This window comes from Crinia signifera, chromosome 4 (assembly GCF_055691185.1).
Source record: "Crinia signifera chromosome 4, ASM5569118v1, whole genome shotgun sequence".
NCBI classification, from domain to species: Eukaryota; Metazoa; Chordata; class Amphibia; order Anura; family Myobatrachidae; genus Crinia; species Crinia signifera.
In genome coordinates, this window is record NC_139220.1 from 324,779,122 (window position 1) to 324,801,455 (window position 22,334).

General features: G+C 46.3%; 1 protein-coding gene across 1 annotated transcript; it reads left to right on the plus strand.

The window, feature by feature from the left end:
• Positions 1 to 2,277: 2,277 nt before the first annotated feature.
• LOC146073405 (olfactory receptor 11A1-like) lies at positions 2,278 to 3,207 on the plus strand. The gene has a single exon (XM_083180582.1). It carries the CDS (start codon positions 2,278 to 2,280, stop codon positions 3,205 to 3,207), a length of 930 nt encoding a protein of 309 aa, XP_083036708.1.
• Positions 3,208 to 22,334: the final 19,127 nt, after the last annotated feature.

A 22,334-nucleotide genomic window follows, 5' to 3' on the forward strand; every position in this document is an offset into this window, starting at 1 on the left:
ATTGCAAAAGGTAAAAATATATCTCTGCAGTGCATTTATTGGCCTGCCCCCGCTATACACGTGATTTGTGGGACTGCACCCATATTTCCACCAGAATACAAACTATAGGTGTACCGTGCAAATACTGGAGCCACTGTTGCATTTGCCATTTTCTTCTAGAAAATGGCCCTTGCTCCAGCTGATAAATGATTTGCCAATGTATGATATATGACCAGGGGCTCCCCGCTCAGGTGGTCTTACTTTACAGAAAAATAGCTTTACGCAGAGAACCACCTCATCTGGAGGACTCAATTGGACATATTTGTAAATAACCTGGGGGATTTTTTGTCCACTACTCTAGACTAACCCCACTTACAATCACCTGTGATGAGTCAATAAATTGATTATGAATAACTTCCAGTTTGTTTCTCGCTCTTCTAAGAGGTATAGTCTCAGTAGCTGAAGGTATTGGTGATCCTTGTAGTGCCATCTTGGTTGATCCTGCTGTGCCTCCAGGTCAGTATTTACTCTCAATTTAAAATCACATGAATACTATATATGAAACAAAGTCTTTAACAACTCCTCCCTTTCAAGCATCTGAAATGGCCAAAATAGTTAATTATGAGCAAGTATGGCGAGTGCCTCCACTTGAGAAAGTTCTGGTGGCATGACAAGAAGTGTGGGCAGCACACAGGTGTCACCCTCTAAGGGGTGAAACCAATGTGCCGGCTCCATCTTAGTGACCAGGGCTGGGTCAATGTGTAGAACCCAGCACTGACAACAAGGCAAACGTCTCCTGGATCCCTGGAGTCAGGGGCGCTGGAACGTTTTTAGGTTGGGGGGGGCAAGATATAATCTCATTTTGGCGCCCCCTAAATTGCTATATGTTCCCCCCGGGCACTATACACACTGGCAGCGGCATATACACGTGGGCATTATACACAGGGCAGCGGCATATATGCATGGGCATTATACACAGGGCAGCGGCATATATGCGTGGGCATTATACACAAGGCAGTGGCATTTACGCATGGGCATTATACACAGGGCAGCGGCATATACACGTGGGCATTATACACCGGGCAGCGGCATATACATGGGGCCAGAGACACCAGGACTGACATTAATCCAGGGGTTGTCATTTACTCGTAAAAAGTGGAAAAAGTGGCAGTGTCACCCCCAAACAGATTTATGTGATTATGTCTGATTATGATGATCAGACATAATTACATAAACCTGTTTGGGTGTGAATCCAGGGGTAAATGACAACCCCTGGATCTGTCAGTCACTGGGGAAGGGAGGGTGAGAGGAGCAGCATTTACCTTTAAGTTTTAGTTGTGGCAGCACAGCGTGATGGCTGCTGCTGCGGCTGTTGTAGGATGCTCCCGCGGCTCCCGCCCATGCACTGATCCATGCGACCAGTCTCCCTCCCTACGGCCCGCATCACGCCCGCCAATCACTGTGGACGCATCACATCCACAGCCACTGTGATTGGCGGGCGCTGGTTCTCAACATCTCCCCGCAGCAGTCATCCATGTGGGCGGACGGCTGCGAATAGGAATCGGATTCTTGCTCGGCGGGCGGCTGCGATTAATCAGTAATATAGGCGGACGGGCGGGAGGCTGGATCAAGCTTAATCAGCCCACCGCCCGCCCGCCTATATTACTGATTAATCAGCCGCCCGCCCGCACAGCTGCTTTAGCGCCTCAGTAATTTTAGGGGGGGCAAGCTGCCCCCTCGCCCCCCCCCCCCCCGTTCCGGCGCCACTGCCTGGAGTGATGGAAACACAGGTCAAGACACATAGCCACACCTGAAGCCATGCCTTTTCCACAAAGCTACTTCCGATATTATCCACACCTATACAGACTTATGCAGAACCCCATTGCTCTATGCTCTGCAACTGATACATTCTGAAAAAAGGACAGGATTTTTGATTTATTGTGGAAATCGACAAATTCTGGTTTCACTTTTAATGAAAAAAACTTACATAAACCATTAAAAAAATAAAACTACAGTAGTGGCAATGAAAAGAAAGAAGTGTGAACATTGCCGTGAGGTTGATAATGAGATTCATCTAAACTGTTCTATGTACACACCCTTGTACTCGATAAAATGGTTATATTCCTAAATGAGGTTGGGTTTTACATTCACGCAGACAGAAACGTGAATCATGTACCGATAATCAAACGTAAAGTATATATAAAGAAAAATGTACAAAAATGTCCAAAGAGGACGAACATCATTGTGTAATATAAATACATGGTGACATCACAATGTTTTATTTTCTAGGGTCTCACAATGATCAAAGAAAACCGCACAACCGTCACTGAATTTATACTATTGGGATTCCCACAAATAAATGGTATTAATGCTGCTATTTTATTTCTATTAATACTGATTGTTTATATCGTAACACTCATAATAAATATTATTATCATAGTATTGGTGTCAACCAGGCACCAACTGCACTCTCCCATGTACTTCTTCCTCCAGCAGTTGTCATTCAATGAAATTGTGTTTCTGACGGTAATTGTACCCAACATGCTACGTGTCATATGGTTGGAAGGAGCCACTGTGTCTGTCATAGGATGTATAACACAGACTTATCTTTATGTTGCTATAGGGTGTTCAGAATGTCATCTCCTCGCAGTCATGTCTTATGACCGGTACCTGGCCATATGCCACCCTCTACGTTACTGCACCATCATGATCACCAAACTACAGTATTCCCTGGTTATCTATTGCTGGGTGTTTGGCTTTCTGCTTACCCAGATCACCCTTAACTTTCTCTGCCAACTTCAATTCTGTGGACCCAACGTCATTGACCATTTCTTCTGTGACCTTGTTCCTTTTGTTGAACTGTCATGCTCTTACACTTATGCACTACAATTAGAGATTTTGATTGTTGCTATTCCAATAATGGTCATCCCATTTATTTTAGTTGTTATTAGTTACATCTATATATTCGTAACAATTTTTAAGATCTCCTCTAAAATAGGTCGGAAGAAGACCTTCTCCACCTGCAGCTCCCACCTCTCCGTGGTGACCATGTTCTATGGAACCTTGATCACTATTTACTTGGTTCCAGCTAACGGACATTCCTTGACTATAAATAAATTGATTGCATTTTCATATATTGTGGTAACTCCTCTCTTTAACCCAATCATTTACAGCTTGAGGAATAAAGAGATGAGACTTATCATTGGAAAATTATTAAGCTTTAAGTGACCATGAAAATGTCAAGAAATTAATGTATTTTAATTATGTTACACAGTTTTTTCTTTTACAATGTCACTTGTACTATTAAAAGTAATACTGTATGAATATCAGGGAAAGTGTCAAATGCATCCTAAATTACAAAAAAGTATCTTTTCTTGTAGAATGGCAAAATTTAGTAGTGTCATAAAGGTAAAGGTAAAGAGGAAATAAATATTTTAGAGGATCCAGATGTAGAGGAGATGATGTAGAGACGTTGGATGTAGAGGAGATAGATGTAGACAAAATGGATGTAGAGGAGTTGGATGTAGATGAGTTGGATGTAAAGGAGTTGGATGTAGAGGAGATGGATGTGGAGGAGTTAGATGTAGAGGAGATGGATGTGGAGGAGTTAGATGTAGAGGAGATGGATGTGGAGGAGTTGGATGTAGAGGAGTTGGATGTAGAGGAGTTGGATGTAGAGGAGTTGGATGTAGAGGAGATGGATGTCGAGGAGTTGGATGTGGATGTTGGGGAGATGGATGTAGATGTTGGATGTAGGGGAGATGGATGTAGGGGAGTTGGATGAAGATGAGTCGGACATAGATGAATTGGATGTTGGGGGGGGTTGGATGTAGAGGAGTTGGATGTAGAGGAGATGGATGTAGAGAAGTTGGATTATAGGGAATTCTATGTAGGGGAGTTGGATGTTGGAGAGTTGGATGTTGTGGAGTTGGCTGTATATGAGTTGGATGTAAATGAGTTGGCTGTAGAGGAGAAGGATGTAGAGGAGAAGGATGTAGAGAAGTTGGATGTAGAGAAGTTGTCTTCAAACTTTTAACTCAAAACACAAATATGTGTAGACAAATTTTGGATAATTATTCCATTATTTAAAATTCCAAAACATTATCATTTGGAATTGCCTTTATAAACAATAGTATAGTGATGTAATCTGTAGAAATGCACAATAAACATGGACATGGTGCCAATAAGACAATATTTTTTTATTTATTGTTATTTATATAGCACACACATTTTTTGCAGCACTAAATACTCAACCAGTAATATCTTACAGTGCACATATTGGGGGTTATTCTAGTCCATTCTTTCTGACAAAATCCTTCTTAGATGGACAAAACCATGTGCACTGCGGGTGGGGCAGATGTAACTTGTGCAGAGAGAATTAGATTTGGGTGGGGTTTTTCTTCAAAGTGAGATCTATATTGAAGTGTAAAATCATGCAGTCAGTATTTTCCCTGCACAGAAACAAAATAACTCGCCCAAATCTAATTCTCTCTGCACATGTTACATCTGCCCCCCTGCAGTGCACGTGGTTTTGTCCATCTAAGAAGGATTTTGTCAGAAAGAATGAACTAGAATAAACCCCATTGTGAGGTGCCTTGGGTGCTATACATGAGGATGACTTGGTAAAGCATGGTTCCTAATATTTAGGATCACACCAAAACAACAACAGATAATATACTTTACAGAATATAAATAATTATATAATATAAACAATTATATTAAATTATAATAAAATAAACTACTTAAATGCCAGATGTCGGGGACCTCACTTTATCCCTGACTTTTGGGGGAATTCCCTGCTCTCAAATTATTGATCAGAATGCAGTTCTTCCAAGCATGGGGCTGCCACCAACATACAGAGGCGATTTACGAGAGGAGGGGCCTGTGTGCAGGTTCTGATTGGACTCTCTCCTCTCCGGCGGTGCACTAAAACCTGTGAACATGCCAGAGTCTTCTGCACATGTGCAGGTCTCCAGGAAAATGGTGCCCGTGCCATGTTCCCGAGGACACCTCTATTGCACATGCATGAATCACATTTAAAAATGGCTGCAGTAGTTTAATTTTTCCAGTGATTTTTGACTCTGTGCTGCCAGATCAATGGAGGGGTGAGTGTAATTAAATGATTGCAGGGTGTCAGGTGTGTGAGCACCCATGGACACAGGGATCCGTGTGCACAACACACCCTGCACTCTATATATATATGACAGTGTGGACATGGGTACCCACCAGAGCCAGATTAAGGTCTAAATGGGCCTGGAGCTGACAATTATCAAGGGCCTATTATCCGCAATAATTGGGGTTGTTGCTAGCTCCTAATAATGTGGGGGGAGTGACCAGTGTTCTGGTTGGGTGGTCTGCTCATGGGTGTGTCTGTATTTGTGTAAATACTTTTTAACTAATTATATATACCTGGAAAAGGCAGGGGCTGGCATAAGAAAAATGCAGGGAGATATATTGGCGGGTGCACTACAAAAGTGTACCCGCAGGATGCCAATGTCCTAACATACTTGCGGGGTGAGGCGGCACTCCAGTCATAACAAAAATACTGAAAGCCGAAACTTGGTTGACTTCAGCACCTTTTGGTCATATAAGTTTACCACACCATATACCCCTTATAAAAATCATGCAACACAATAGTAACCCCCTTATACTGTACTTGCCTCTTACACATAGTGCCACATGGAATGAGCCAAAATTCACACCGACTGAGACAAAATTCACACTATGGCACACGGATTGATTCAAAACTCACGTTATGCCACACAGATTAAGGCAAAATTCACATTGTGCCACATGGATTGAGCCAAAATACACACTATACCAGGCATTTCCAAATAGTTGCCCTCCAGCTGTTGTGAAACTACACATCCCAGCATGCCTTGACATAGTTTTAGCATCCCCTAATAACAAAATTGTGGCAATGCATGATGGGACTTGTAGTTTCACAACAGCTGGAGGGCCATAGTTTGGACATGCCTGCACTATACCAAACAGATTGAGCAATAATGCACAATGAGGCAGATGTATTAAGCCTTAACAAGAGATAAATGCAAAGGTGATAAGGAGAGATAAAAGTCCAGCCAATCAGCTCCTTACTGACTTTTTTCAAACACAGCCTGTAACATGGCAGTTAGGATGTGATTGGCTGGACGTTTATCTCTCCTTATCACCCTTGGATTTATCTCTTGTTAAAGCTTAATACATCTGCCCCAATATGCTTTATAAATAGGGGCACTGCGCGCCAAAGGCACGCATTAAATATTTGCCCATTACATGTTAAGCCACACACCATAATCTCCATTATGTATTATGCCAAACAGCATAGTGCCTATTAAAAATTATGCTACATAAGTGCTGCTTACCTACATGCTCATTGTCAGGGGTTCCATTCTCATTGCCAGGGGTTCCATGCTTGTTGCCATGTGGGATTACATGCTCATTGCCAAGGGAGAATACATGCTTGCGGTAACTGGAGGACAGCTGTCGCCGGGCAGAAGTGACAGCCATTGACAGCGGTGCAGAGAGCAAGGCGCTGCCCGGCTGTATTCAGAGCACTACAGGTCCCAGCTATAATAACCCCCTCCCCCTTTAACCAGTTATAGCTTCGGAACCAACTGACCCATTTACATGAGATCAGTATCATATTGAAGAACTTTTGAATGGGCTTTGAATTATTTTGGTCCCGTGAAACTGAGCCATTTGGTTCCAGAGTAATCTGCCCTCAAACAACATGAATAGCCATGAAATTACATTTCAGAAATGAAAAATTTGGTTTACCGGCAATATCTCTGGAACCAATTAACCCATATGGACCAGTCTGGTATCAGATTGAAGGCCCAGCGATTTGGGTTTGAGATCAACCTCAAGCGTCTGTGATGCTGGCAGCCGTTGGAACCGGGTGGGGGTCGGAATTAGTGGGTCCCATGTTATCCTATGGAGAAAACGTTCCAGCTTTTCCCGACTGTGTCTCCGGTTTCCGGGGGGCTAGAGACACGGGGCTAGTCTCGTTGGAAAGCCCCGGCCCTCAGCTATAAAATGGGCCTATTTGGAGAGTGGGCCTGGAGCTGTAGCTCCATCAGGCCCATTGTTAATCCGGCCCTGGTACCCACAACTCCTTTATAGGCTATGGCATAGGGGCTTGGCGATACTACACATCCACTTAATCTGCTTGTAAAGCCGTCTACTTCGATAATTAATAGAACTATTGTGGGACTCCCGACACCTTATACACTAATTGCGCACAAAGTTTATCCACATCCATGCAGTCTGGGATAACGCTTCCTGCTCCAGCAATTTATAGTGTATTATTATAGTGTATTGTTAAGACTATTTCATGTGACTGTAGGACTTTCTTCGGGCTGCACCCATTCTGTGGAATGTTCTCCCAAGCACAATAAGACTCTCCTCTAGTGTCCAAAACTTCAAATAGTCCCTGAAAACTCACCACTTCAGGCAGCTTATCAGATTCCAGCACCACCCACATAACCTACATAAACCTTTTCTATCCAGTCACATCCCCACTGTACAGTCCACACATATCCTCTCCTATCCAATCACATCCCACTGTACAGTCCACACACATCCTCTGTCCTATCCAATCACATCCCCACTGTACAGTCCACACATATCCTCTCCTATCCAATCACATCCCACTGTACAGTCCACACACATCCTCTGTCCTATCCAATCACATCCCCACTGTACAGTCCACACATATCCTCTCCTATCCAATCACATCCCACTGTACAGTCCACACACATCCTCTGTCCTATCCAATCACATCCCCACTGTACAGTCCACACACATATCCTCTCCTATCCAATCACATCCCCACTGTACAGGCCACACATATCCTCTGTCCTATCCAATCACATTCCCACTGTACAGACCACACATATCCTCTCCTACAGTATCTAATCACATCCCCACTGTACAGTCCACACTTATCCTCTGTCCTATCCAATCACATCCCCATTGTACAGGCCACACATACCCTCTTATACTGTTCCTATCCAATCACATCCCCATTGTACAGGCCACACATATCCTCTCCTATCTAATCACATCCCCACTGTACAGTCCACACTTATCCTCTGTCCTATCCAATCACATCCCCATTGTACAGGCCACACATATCCTCTTATACTGTTCCTATCCAATCACATCCCCATTGTACAGGCCACACATATCCTCTCCTATCTAATCACATCCCCACTGTACAGTCCACACTTATCCTCTGTCCTATCCAATCACATCCCCATTGTACAGGCCACACATATCCTCTCCTATCTAATCACATCCCCACTGTACAGACCACACATATCCTCTCCTATCCAATCACATCCCCACTGTACAGGCCACACATATCCTCTCCTATCCAACCACATCCCCACTGTACAGACCACACATATCCTCCGTCCTATCCAATCACATCCCCACTGTACAGGCCACACATATCCTCTCCTATCTAATCACATCCCCACTGTACAGACCACACATATCCTCTGTCCTATCCAATCACATCCCCACTGTACAGGCCACACATATCCTCTCCTATCCAATCACATCCCCACTGTACAGGCCACACATATCCTCTCCTATCCAATCACATCCCCACTGTACAGACCACACATATCCTCTGTCCTATCCAATCACATCCCCACTGTACAGTCCACACATATCCTCTCCTATCCAATCACATTCCACTGTACAGTCCACACACATCCTCTGTCCTATCCAATCACATCCCCACTGTACAGTCCACACACATATCCTCTCCTATCCAATCACATCCCAACTGTACAGGCCACACATATCCTCTCCTATCCAATCACATCCCCACTGTACAGTCCACACATATCCTCTGTCCTATCCAATCACATCCCCATTGTACAGGCCACACATATCCTCTCCTATTTAATCACATCCCCACTGTACAGTCCACACTTATCCTCTATCGTATCCAACCACATCCCCACTGTACAGACCACACATATCCTCCGTCCTATCCAATCACATCCCCACTGTACAGGCCACACATATCCTCTCCTATCTAATCACATCCCCACTGTACAGACCACACATATCCTCTGTCCTATCCAATCACATCCCCACTGTACAGGCCACACATATCCTCTCCTATCCAATCACATCCCCACTGTACAGGCCACACATATCCTCTCCTATCCAATCACATCCCCACTGTACAGGCCACACATATCCTCTCCTATCCAATCACATCCCCACTGTACAGTTCACACATATCCTCTGTCCTATCCAATCACATCCCCACTGTACAGACCACACATATCCTCTCCTACAGTATCTAATCACATCCCCACTGTACAGTCCACACTTATCCTCTGTCCTATCCAATCACATCCCCATTGTACAGGCCACACATACCCTCTTATACTGTTCCTATCCAATCACATCCCCATTGTACAGGCCACACATATCCTCTCCTATCTAATCACATCCCCACTGTACAGTCCACACTTATCCTCTGTCCTATCCAATCACATCCCCATTGTACAGGCCACACATATCCTCTCCTATCTAATCACATCCCCACTGTACAGGCCACACATATCCTCTCCTATCCAACCACATCCCCACTGTACAGACCACACATATCCTCCGTCCTATCCAATCACATCCCCACTGTACAGGCCACACATATCCTCTCCTATCTAATCACATCCCCACTGTACAGACCACACATATCCTCTGTCCTATCCAATCACATCCCCACTGTACAGTCCACACATATCCTCTCCTATCCAATCACATCCCACTGTACAGTCCACACACATCCTCTGTCCTATCCAATCACATCCCCACTGTACAGTCCACACACATATCCTCTCCTATCCAATCACATCCCAACTGTACAGGCCACACATATCCTCTCCTATCCAATCACATCCCCACTGTACAGTCCACACATATCCTCTTTCCTATCCAATCACATCCCCATTGTACAGGCCACACATATCCTCTCCTATCTAATCACATCCCCACTGTACAGTCCACACTTATCCTCTGTCCTATCCAATCACATCCCCATTGTACAGGCCACACATATCCTCTCCTATCTAATCACATCCCCACTGTACAGACCACACATATCCTCTCCTATCCAATCACATCCCCACTGTACAGGCCACACATATCCTCTCCTATCCAACCACATCCCCACTGTACAGACCACACATATCCTCCGTCCTATCCAATCACATCCCCACTGTACAGGCCACACATATCCTCTCCTATCTAATCACATCCCCACTGTACAGACCACACATATCCTCTGTCCTATCCAATCACATCCCCACTGTACAGGCCACACATATCCTCTCCTATCCAATCACAACCCCACTGTACAGGCCACACATATCCTCTCCTATCCAATCACATCCCCACTGTACAGACCACACATATCCTCTGTCCTATCCAATCACATCCCCACTGTACAGTCCACACATATCCTCTCCTATCCAATCACATCCCACTGTACAGTCCGCACACATCCTCTGTCCTATCCAATCACATCCCCACTGTACAGTCCACACACATATCCTCTCCTATCCAATCACATCCCAACTGTACAGGCCACACATATCCTCTCCTATCCAATCACATCCTCACAGTACAGTCCACACATATCCTCTGTCCTATCCAATCACATCCCCATTGTACAGGCCACACATATCCTCTCCAATCCAATCACATCCCCACTGTACAGGCCACACATATCCTCTCCTATCCAATCACATCCCCACTGTACAGACCACACATATCCTCTCCTATCTAATCACATCCCCACTGTACAGTCCACACTTATCCTCTATCCTATCCAACCACATCCCCACTGTACAGACCACACATATCCTCCGTCCTATCCAATCACATCCCCACTGTACAGGCCACACATATCCTCTCCTATCTAATCACATCCCCACTGTACAGACCACACATATCCTCTGTCCTATCCAATCACATCCCCACTGTACAGGCCACACATATCCTCTCCTATCCAATCACATCCCCACTGTACAGGCCACACATATCCTCTCCTATCCAATCACATCCCCACTGTACAGTCCACACATATCCTCTGTCCTATCCAATCACATCCCCACTGTACAGACCACACATATCCTCTCCTACAGTATCTAATCACATCCCCACTGTACAGTCCACACTTATCCTCTGTCCTATCCAATCACATCCCCATTGTACAGGCCACACATACCCTCTTATACTGTTCCTATCCAATCACATCCCCATTGTACAGGCCACACATATCCTCTCCTATCTAATCACATCCCCACTGTACAGTCCACACTAATCCTCTGTCCTATCCAATCACATCCCCATTGTACAGGCCACACATATCCTCTCCTATCTAATCACATCCCCACTGTACAGACCACACATATCCTCTCCTATCCAATCACATCCCCACTGTACAGGCCACACATATCCTCTCCTATCCAACCACATCCCCACTGTACAGACCACACATATCCTCCGTCCTATCCAATCACATCCCCACTGTACAGGCCACACATATCCTCTCCTATCTAATCACATCCCCACTGTACAGACCACACATATCCTCTGTCCTATCCAATCACATCCCCACTGTACAGGCCACACATATCCTCTCCTATCCAATCACATCCCCACTGTACAGGCCACACATATCCTCTCCTATCCAATCACATCCCCACTGTACAGACCACACATATCCTCTGTCCTATCCAATCACATCCCCACTGTACAGTCCACACATATCCTCTCCTATCCAATCACATCCCACTGTACAGTCCACATACATCCTCTGTCCTATCCAATCACATCCCCACTGTACAGTCCACACACATATCCTCTCCTATCCAATCACATCCCAACTGTACAGGCCACACATATCCTCTCCTATCCAATCACATCCCCACTGTACAGTCCACACATATCCTCTGTCCTATCCAATCACATCCCCATTGTACAGGCCACACATATCCTCTCCTATCTAATCACATCCCCACTGTACAGTCCACACTTATCCTCTATCGTATCCAACCACATCCCCACTGTACAGACCACACATATCCTCCGTCCTATCCAATCACATCCCCACTGTACAGGCCACAAATATCCTCTCCTATCTAATCACATCCCCACTGTACAGACCACACATATCCTCTGTCCTATCCAATCACATCCCCACTGTACAGGCCACACATATCCTCTCCTATCCAATCACATCCCCACTGTACAGGCCACACATATCCTCTCCTATCCAATCACATCCCCACTGTACAGGCCACACATATCCTCTCCTATCCAATCACATCCCCACTGTACAGTCCACACATATCCTCTGTCCTATCCAATCACATCCCCACTGTACAGACCACACATATCCTCTCCTACAGTATCTAATCACATCCCCACTGTACAGTCCACACTTATCCTCTGTCCTATCCAATCACATCCCCATTGTACAGGCCACACATACCCTCTTATACTGTTCCTATCCAATCACATCCCCATTGTTCAGGCCACACATATCCTCTCCTATCTAATCACATCCCCACTGTACAGTCCACACTTATCCTCTGTCCTATCCAATCACATACCCATTGTACAGGCCACACATATCCTCTCCTATCTAATCACATCCCCACTGTACAGTCCACACATATCCTCTCCTATCCAATCACATCCCCACTGTACAGGCCACACATATCCTCTCCTATCCAACCACATCCCCACTGTACAGACCACACATATCCTCCGTCCTATCCAATCACATCCCCACTGTACAGGCCACACATATCCTCTCCTATCTAATCACATCCCCACTGTACAGACCACACATATCCTCTGTCCTATCCAATCACATCCCCACTGTACAGGCCACACATATCCTCTCCTATCCAATCACATCCCCACTGTACAGGCCACACATATCCTCTCCTATCCAATCACATCCCCACTGTACAGACCACACATATCCTCTGTCCTATCCAATCACATCCCCACTGTACAGTCCACACATATCCTCTCCTATCCAATCACATCCCACTGTACAGTCCACACACATCCTCTGTCCTATCCAATCACATCCCCACTGTACAGTCCACACACATATCCTCTCCTATCCAATCACATCCCAACTGTACAGGCCACACATATCCTCTCCTATCCAATCACATCCCCATTGTACAGTCCACACATATCCTCTGTCCTATCCAATCACATCCCCACTGTACAGGCCACACATATCCTCTCCTATCCAACCACATCCCCACTGTACAGACCACACATATCCTCCGTCCTATCCAATCACATCCCCACTGTACAGGCCACACATATCCTCTCCTATCCAATCACATCCCCACTGTACAGACCACACATATCCTCTGTCCTATCCAATCACATCCCCGCTGTACAGGCCACACATATCCTCTCCTATCCAATCACATCCCCACTGTACAGGCCACACATATCCTCTCCTATCCAATCACATCCCCACTGTACAGACCACACATATCCTCTGTCCTATCCAATCACATCCCCACTGTACAGTCCACACATATCCTCTCCTATCCAATCACATCCCACTGTACAGTCCACACACATCCTCTGTCCTATCCAATCACATCCCCACTGTACAGTCCACACACATATCCTCTCCTATCCAATCACATCCCAACTGTACAGGCCACACATATCCTCTCCTATCCAATCACATCCCCACTGTACAGTCCACACATATCCTCTGTCCTATCCAATCACATCCCCATTGTACAGGCCACACATATCCTCTCCTATCTAATCACATCCCCACTGTACAGTCCACACTTATCCTCTGTCCTATCCAATCACATCCCCATTGTACAGGCCACACATATCCTCTCCTATCTAATCACATCCCCACTGTACAGACCACACATATCCTCTCCTATCCAATCACATCCCCACTGTACAGGCCACACATATCCTCTCCTATCCAACCACATCCCCACTGTACAGACCACACATATCCTCCGTCCTATCCAATCACATCCCCACTGTACAGGCCACACATATCCTCTCCTATCTAATCACATCCCCACTGTACAGACCACACATATCCTCTGTCCTATCCAATCACATCCCCACTGTACAGTCCACACATATCCTCTCCTATCCAATCACATCCCACTGTACAGTCCACACACATCCTCTGTCCTATCCAATCACATCCCCACTGTACAGTCCACACACATATCCTCTCCTATCCAATCACATCCCAACTGTACAGGCCACACATATCCTCTCCTATCCAATCACATCCCCACTGTACAGTCCACACATATCCTCTGTCCTATCCAATCACATCCCCACTGTACAGTCCACACATATCCTCTGTCCTATCCAATCACATCCCCATTGTACAGGCCACACATATCCTCTCCTATCCAACCACATCCCCACTGTACAGACCACACATATCCTCCGTCCTATCCAATCACATCCCCACTGTACAGGCCACACATATCCTCTCCTATCTAATCACATCCCCACTGTACAGACCACACATATCCTCTGTCCTATCCAATCACATCCCCACTGTACAGTCCACACATATCCTCTCCTATCCAATCACATCCCACTGTACAGTCCACACACATCCTCTGTCCTATCCAATCACATCCCCACTGTACAGTCCACACACATATCCTCTCCTATCCAATCACATCCCAACTGTACAGGCCACACATATCCTCTCCTATCCAATCACATCCCCACTGTACAGTCCACACATATCCTCTGTCCTATCCAATCACATCCCCACTGTACAGTCCACACATATCCTCTGTCCTATCCAATCACATCCCCATTGTACAGGCCACACATATCCTCTCCTATCCAACCACATCCCCACTGTACAGACCACACATATCCTCCGTCCTATCCAATCACATCCCCACTGTACAGGCCACACATATCCTCTCCTATCTAATCACATCCCCACTGTACAGACCACACATATCCTCTGTCCTATCCAATCACATCCCCACTGTACAGTCCACACATATCCTCTCCTATCCAATCACATCCCCACTGTACAGTCCACACATATCCTCTGTCCTATCCAATCACATCCCCACTGTACAGTCCACACTTATCCTCTATCCTATCCAACCACATCCCCACTGTACAAACCACACATATCCTCCGTCCTATCCAATCACATCCCCACTGTACAGGCCACACATATCCTCTCCTATCTCATCACATCCCCACTGTACAGACCACACATATCCTCTGTCCTATCCAATCACATCCCCACTGTACAGGCCACACATATCCTCACCTATCCAATCACATCCCCACTGTACAGGCCACACATATCCTCTCCTATCCAATCACATCCCCACTGTACAGACCACACATATCCTCTGTCCTATCTAATCACATTCCCACTGTACAGACCACATATATCCTCTCCTATCCGATCACATCCCCACTGTACAGACCACACATATCCTATCCTATCCAATCACATCCCCACTGTACAGACCACACATATCCTCTCCTATCCAATCACATCCCTAATGTACAGGCCACACATATCCTCTGTCCTATCCAATCACATCCCCACTGTACAGACCACACATATCCTCTCCTATCCAATCACATCCCCACTGTACAGACCACACATATCCTCTGTCCTATCCAATCACATCCCCACTGTACAGACCACACATATCCTCTGTCCTATCCAATCACATCCCCACTGTACAGGCCACACATATCCTCTCCTATCTAATCACATCCCCACTGTACAGACCACACATATCCTCTGTCCTATCCAATCACATCCCCACTGTACAGGCCACACATATCCTCACCTATCCAATCACATCCCCACTGTACAGGCCACACATATCCTCTCCTATCCAATCACATCCCCACTGTACAGACAACACATATCCTCTGTCCTATCTAATCACATTCCCACTGTACAGACCACACATATCCTCTCCTATCCGATCACATCCCCACTGTACAGACCACACATATCCTCTCCTATCCAATCACATCCCCACTGTACAGACCACACATATCCTCTCCTATCCAGTCACATCCCTAATGTACAGGCCACACATATCCTCTGTCCTATCCAATCACATCCCCACTGTACAGACCACACATATCCTCTCCTATCCAATCACATCCCCACTGTACAGATCACACATATCCTCTGTCCTATCCAATCACATCCCCACTGTACAGGCCACACATATCCTCTCCTATCCGATCACATCCCCACTGTACAGACCACACATATCCTCTCCTATCTAATCACATCCCCACTGTACAGGCCACACATATCCTCTCCTATCCAATCACTTCCCCACTGTACAGTCCACACATATCCTCTCCTATCCAATCACATCCCACTGTACAGTCCACACACATCCTCTGTCCTATCCAATCACATCCCCACTGTACAGTCCACACATATCCTCTCATATCCAATCACATCCCACTGTACAGTCCACACCTATCCTCTCCTATCCAATCCCATCTCCACTATACAGTCCACACATATCCTCTCCTATCCAATCACATCCCAACTGTACAGTCCACACATATCCTCTGTCCTATCCAATCACATCCCCACTGTACAGACCACACATATCCTCTCCTATCCAATCACATCCCCACTGTACAGACCACACATATCCTCTGTCCTATCCAATCACATCCCCACTGTACAGGCCACACATATCCTCTCCTATCTAATCACATCCCCACTGTACAGACCACACATATCCTCTGTCCTATCCAATCACATCCCCACTGTACAGGCCACACATATCCTCACCTATCCAATCACATCCCCACTGTACAGGCCACACATATCCTCTCCTATCCAATCACATCCCCACTGTACAGACCACACATATCCTCTGTCCTATCCAATCACATCCCCACTGTACAGTCCACACATATCCTCTCCTATCCAATCACATCCCACTGTACAGTCCACACACATCCTCTGTCCTATCCAATCACATCCCCACTGTACAGTCCACACACATATCCTCTCCTATCCAATCACATCCCAACTGTACAGGCCACACATATCCTCTCCTATCCAATCACATCCCCACTGTACAGTCCACACATATCCTCTTTCCTATCCAATCACATCCCCATTGTACAGGCCACACATATCCTCTCCTATCTAATCACATCCCCACTGTACAGTCCACACTTATCCTCTGTCCTATCCAATCACATCCCCATTGTACAGGCCACACATATCCTCTCCTATCTAATCACATCCCCACTGTACAGACCACACATATCCTCTCCTATCCAATCACATCCCCACTGTACAGGCCACACATATCCTCTCCTATCCAACCACATCCCCACTGTACAGACCACACATATCCTCCGTCCTATCCAATCACATCCCCACTGTACAGGCCACACATATCCTCTCCTATCTAATCACATCCCCACTGTACAGACCACACATATCCTCTGTCCTATCCAATCACATCCCCACTGTACAGGCCACACATATCCTCTCCTATCCAATCACAACCCCACTGTACAGGCCACACATATCCTCTCCTATCCAATCACATCCCCACTGTACAGACCACACATATCCTCTGTCCTATCCAATCACATCCCCACTGTACAGTCCACACATATCCTCTCCTATCCAATCACATCCCACTGTACAGTCCACACACATCCTCTGTCCTATCCAATCACATCCCCACTGTACAGTCCACACACATATCCTCTCCTATCCAATCACATCCCAACTGTACAGGCCACACATATCCTCTCCTATCCAATCACATCCTCACTGTACAGTCCACACATATCCTCTGTCCTATCCAATCACATCCCCATTGTACAGGCCACACATATCCTCTCCTATCCAATCACATTCCCACTGTACAGGCCACACATATCCTCTCCTATCCAATCACATCCCCACTGTACAGACCACACATATCCTCTCCTATCTAATCACATCCCCACTGTACAGTCCACACTTATCCTCTATCCTATCCAACCACATCCCCACTGTACAGACCACACATATCCTCCGTCCTATCCAATCACATCCCCACTGTACAGGCCACACATATCCTCTCCTATCTAATCACATCCCCACTGTACAGACCACACATATCCTCTGTCCTATCCAATCACATCCCCACTGTACAGGCCACACATATCCTCTCCTATCCAATCACATCCCCACTGTACAGGCCACACATATCCTCTCCTATCCAATCACATCCCCACTGTACAGTCCACACATATCCTCTGTCCTATCCAATCACATCCCCACTGTACAGACCACACATATCCTCTCCTACAGTATCTAATCACATCCCCACTGTACAGTCCACACTTATCCTCTGTCCTATCCAATCACATCCCCATTGTTCAGGCCACACATACCCTCTTATACTGTTCCTATCCAATCACATCCCCATTGTACAGGCCACACATATCCTCTCCTATCTAATCAAATCCCCACTGTACAGTCCACACTAATCCTCTGTCCTATCCAATCACATCCCCATTGTACAGGCCACACATATCCTCTCCTATCTAATCACATCCCCACTGTACAGACCACACATATCCTCTCCTATCCAATCACATCCCCACTGTACAGGCCACACATATCCTCTCCTATCCAACCACATCCCCACTGTACAGACCACACATATCCTCCGTCCTATCCAATCACATCCCCACTGTACAGGCCACACATATCCTCTCCTATCTAATCACATCCCCACTGTACAGACCACACATATCCTCTGTCCTATCCAATCACATCCCCACTGTACAGGCCACACATATCCTCTCCTATCCAATCACATCCCCACTGTACAGGCCACACATATCCTCTCCTATCCAATCACATCCCCACTGTACAGACCACACATATCCTCTGTCCTATCCAATCACATCCCCACTGTACAGTCCACACATATCCTCTCCTATCCAATCACATCCCACTGTACAGTCCACATACATCCTCTGTCCTATCCAATCACATCCCCACTGTACAGTCCACACACATATCCTCTCCTATCCAATCACATCCCAACTGTACAGGCCACACATATCCTCTCCTATCCAATCACATCCCCACTGTACAGTCCACACATATCCTCTGTCCTATCCAATCACATCCCCATTGTACAGGCCACACATATCCTCTCCTATCTAATCACATCCCCACTGTACAGTCCACACTTATCCTCTATCGTATCCAACCACATCCCCACTGTACAGACCACACATATCCTCCGTCCTATCCAATCACATCCCCACTGTACAGGCCACAAATATCCTCTCCTATCTAATCACATCCCCACTGTACAGACCACACATATCCTCTGTCCTATCCAATCACATCCCCACTGTACAGGCCACACATATCCTCTCCTATCCAATCACATCCCCACTGTACAGGCCACACATATCCTCTCCTATCCAATCACATCCCCACTGTACAGGCCACACATATCCTCTCCTATCCAATCACATCCCCACTGTACAGTCCACACATATCCTCTGTCCTATCCAATCACATCCCCACTGTACAGACCACACATATCCTCTCCTACAGTATCTAATCACATCCCCACTGTACAGTCCACACTTATCCTCTGTCCTATCCAATCACATCCCCATTGTACAGGCCACACATACCCTCTTATACTGTTCCTATCCAATCACATCCCCATTGTTCAGGCCACACATATCCTCTCCTATCTAATCACATCCCCACTGTACAGTCCACACTTATCCTCTGTCCTATCCAATCACATACCCATTGTACAGGCCACACATATCCTCTCCTATCTAATCACATCCCCACTGTACAGTCCACACATATCCTCTCCTATCCAATCACATCCCCACTGTACAGGCCACACATATCCTCTCCTATCCAACCACATCCCCACTGTACAGACCACACATATCCTCCGTCCTATCCAATCACATCCCCACTGTACAGGCCACACATATCCTCTCCTATCTAATCACATCCCCACTGTACAGACCACACATATCCTCTGTCCTATCCAATCACATCCCCACTGTACAGGCCACACATATCCTCTCCTATCCAATCACATCCCCACTGTACAGGCCACACATATCCTCTCCTATCCAATCACATCCCCACTGTACAGACCACACATATCCTCTGTCCTATCCAATCACATCCCCACTGTACAGTCCACACATATCCTCTCCTATCCAATCACATCCCACTGTACAGTCCACACACATCCTCTGTCCTATCCAATCACATCCCCACTGTACAGTCCACACACATATCCTCTCCTATCCAATCACATCCCAACTGTACAGGCCACACATATCCTCTCCTATCCAATCACATCCCCACTGTACAGTCCACACATATCCTCTGTCCTATCCAATCACATCCCCACTGTACAGGCCACACATATCCTCTCCTATCCAACCACATCCCCACTGTACAGACCACACATATCCTCCGTCCTATCCAATCACATCCCCACTGTACAGGCCACACATATCCTCTCCTATCCAATCACATCCCCACTGTACAGACCACACATATCCTCTGTCCTATCCAATCACATCCCCACTGTACAGGCCACACATATCCTCTCCTATCCAATCACATCCCCACTGTACAGGCCACACATATCCTCTCCTATCCAATCACATCCCCACTGTACAGACCACACATATCCTCTGTCCTATCCAATCACATCCCCACTGTACAGTCCACACATATCCTCTCCTATCCAATCACATCCCACTGTACAGTCCACACACATCCTCTGTCCTATCCAATCACATCCCCACTGTACAGTCCACACACATATCCTCTCCTATCCAATCACATCCCAACTGTACAGGCCACACATATCCTCTCCTATCCAATCACATCCCCACTGTACAGTCCACACATATCCTCTGTCCTATCCAATCACATCCCCATTGTACAGGCCACACATATCCTCTCCTATCTAATCACATCCCCACTGTACAGTCCACACTTATCCTCTGTCCTATCCAATCACATCCCCATTGTACAGGCCACACATATCCTCTCCTATCTAATCACATCCCCACTGTACAGACCACACATATCCTCTCCTATCCAATCACATCCCCACTGTACAGGCCACACATATCCTCTCCTATCCAACCACATCCCCACTGTACAGACCACACATATCCTCCGTCCTATCCAATCACATCCCCACTGTACAGGCCACACATATCCTCTCCTATCTAATCACATCCCCACTGTACAGACCACACATATCCTCTGTCCTATCCAATCACATCCCCACTGTACAGTCCACACATATCCTCTCCTATCCAATCACATCCCACTGTACAGTCCACACACATCCTCTGTCCTATCCAATCACATCCCCACTGTACAGTCCACACACATATCCTCTCCTATCCAATCACATCCCAACTGTACAGGCCACACATATCCTCTCCTATCCAATCACATCCCCACTGTACAGTCCACACATATCCTCTGTCCTATCCAATCACATCCCCACTGTACAGTCCACACATATCCTCTGTCCTATCCAATCACATCCCCATTGTACAGGCCACACATATCCTCTCCTATCCAACCACATCCCCACTGTACAGACCACACATATCCTCCGTCCTATCCAATCACATCCCCACTGTACAGGCCACACATATCCTCTCCTATCTAATCACATCCCCACTGTACAGACCACACATATCCTCTGTCCTATCCAATCACATCCCCACTGTACAGTCCACACATATCCTCTCCTATCCAATCACATCCCACTGTACAGTCCACACACATCCTCTGTCCTATCCAATCACATCCCCACTGTACAGTCCACACACATATCCTCTCCTATCCAATCACATCCCAACTGTACAGGCCACACATATCCTCTCCTATCCAATCACATCCCCACTGTACAGTCCACACATATCCTCTGTCCTATCCAATCACATCCCCACTGTACAGTCCACACATATCCTCTGTCCTATCCAATCACATCCCCATTGTACAGGCCACACATATCCTCTCCTATCCAACCACATCCCCACTGTACAGACCACACATATCCTCCGTCCTATCCAATCACATCCCCACTGTACAGGCCACACATATCCTCTCCTATCTAATCACATCCCCACTGTACAGACCACACATATCCTCTGTCCTATCCAATCACATCCCCACTGTACAGTCCACACATATCCTCTCCTATCCA

Coding starts and splice junctions, on each gene's coding strand:
- LOC146073405 (XM_083180582.1), top strand. CDS start 2,278: ATGATCAAAGAAAACCGCACAACCGTCACTGAATTTATACTATTGGGA.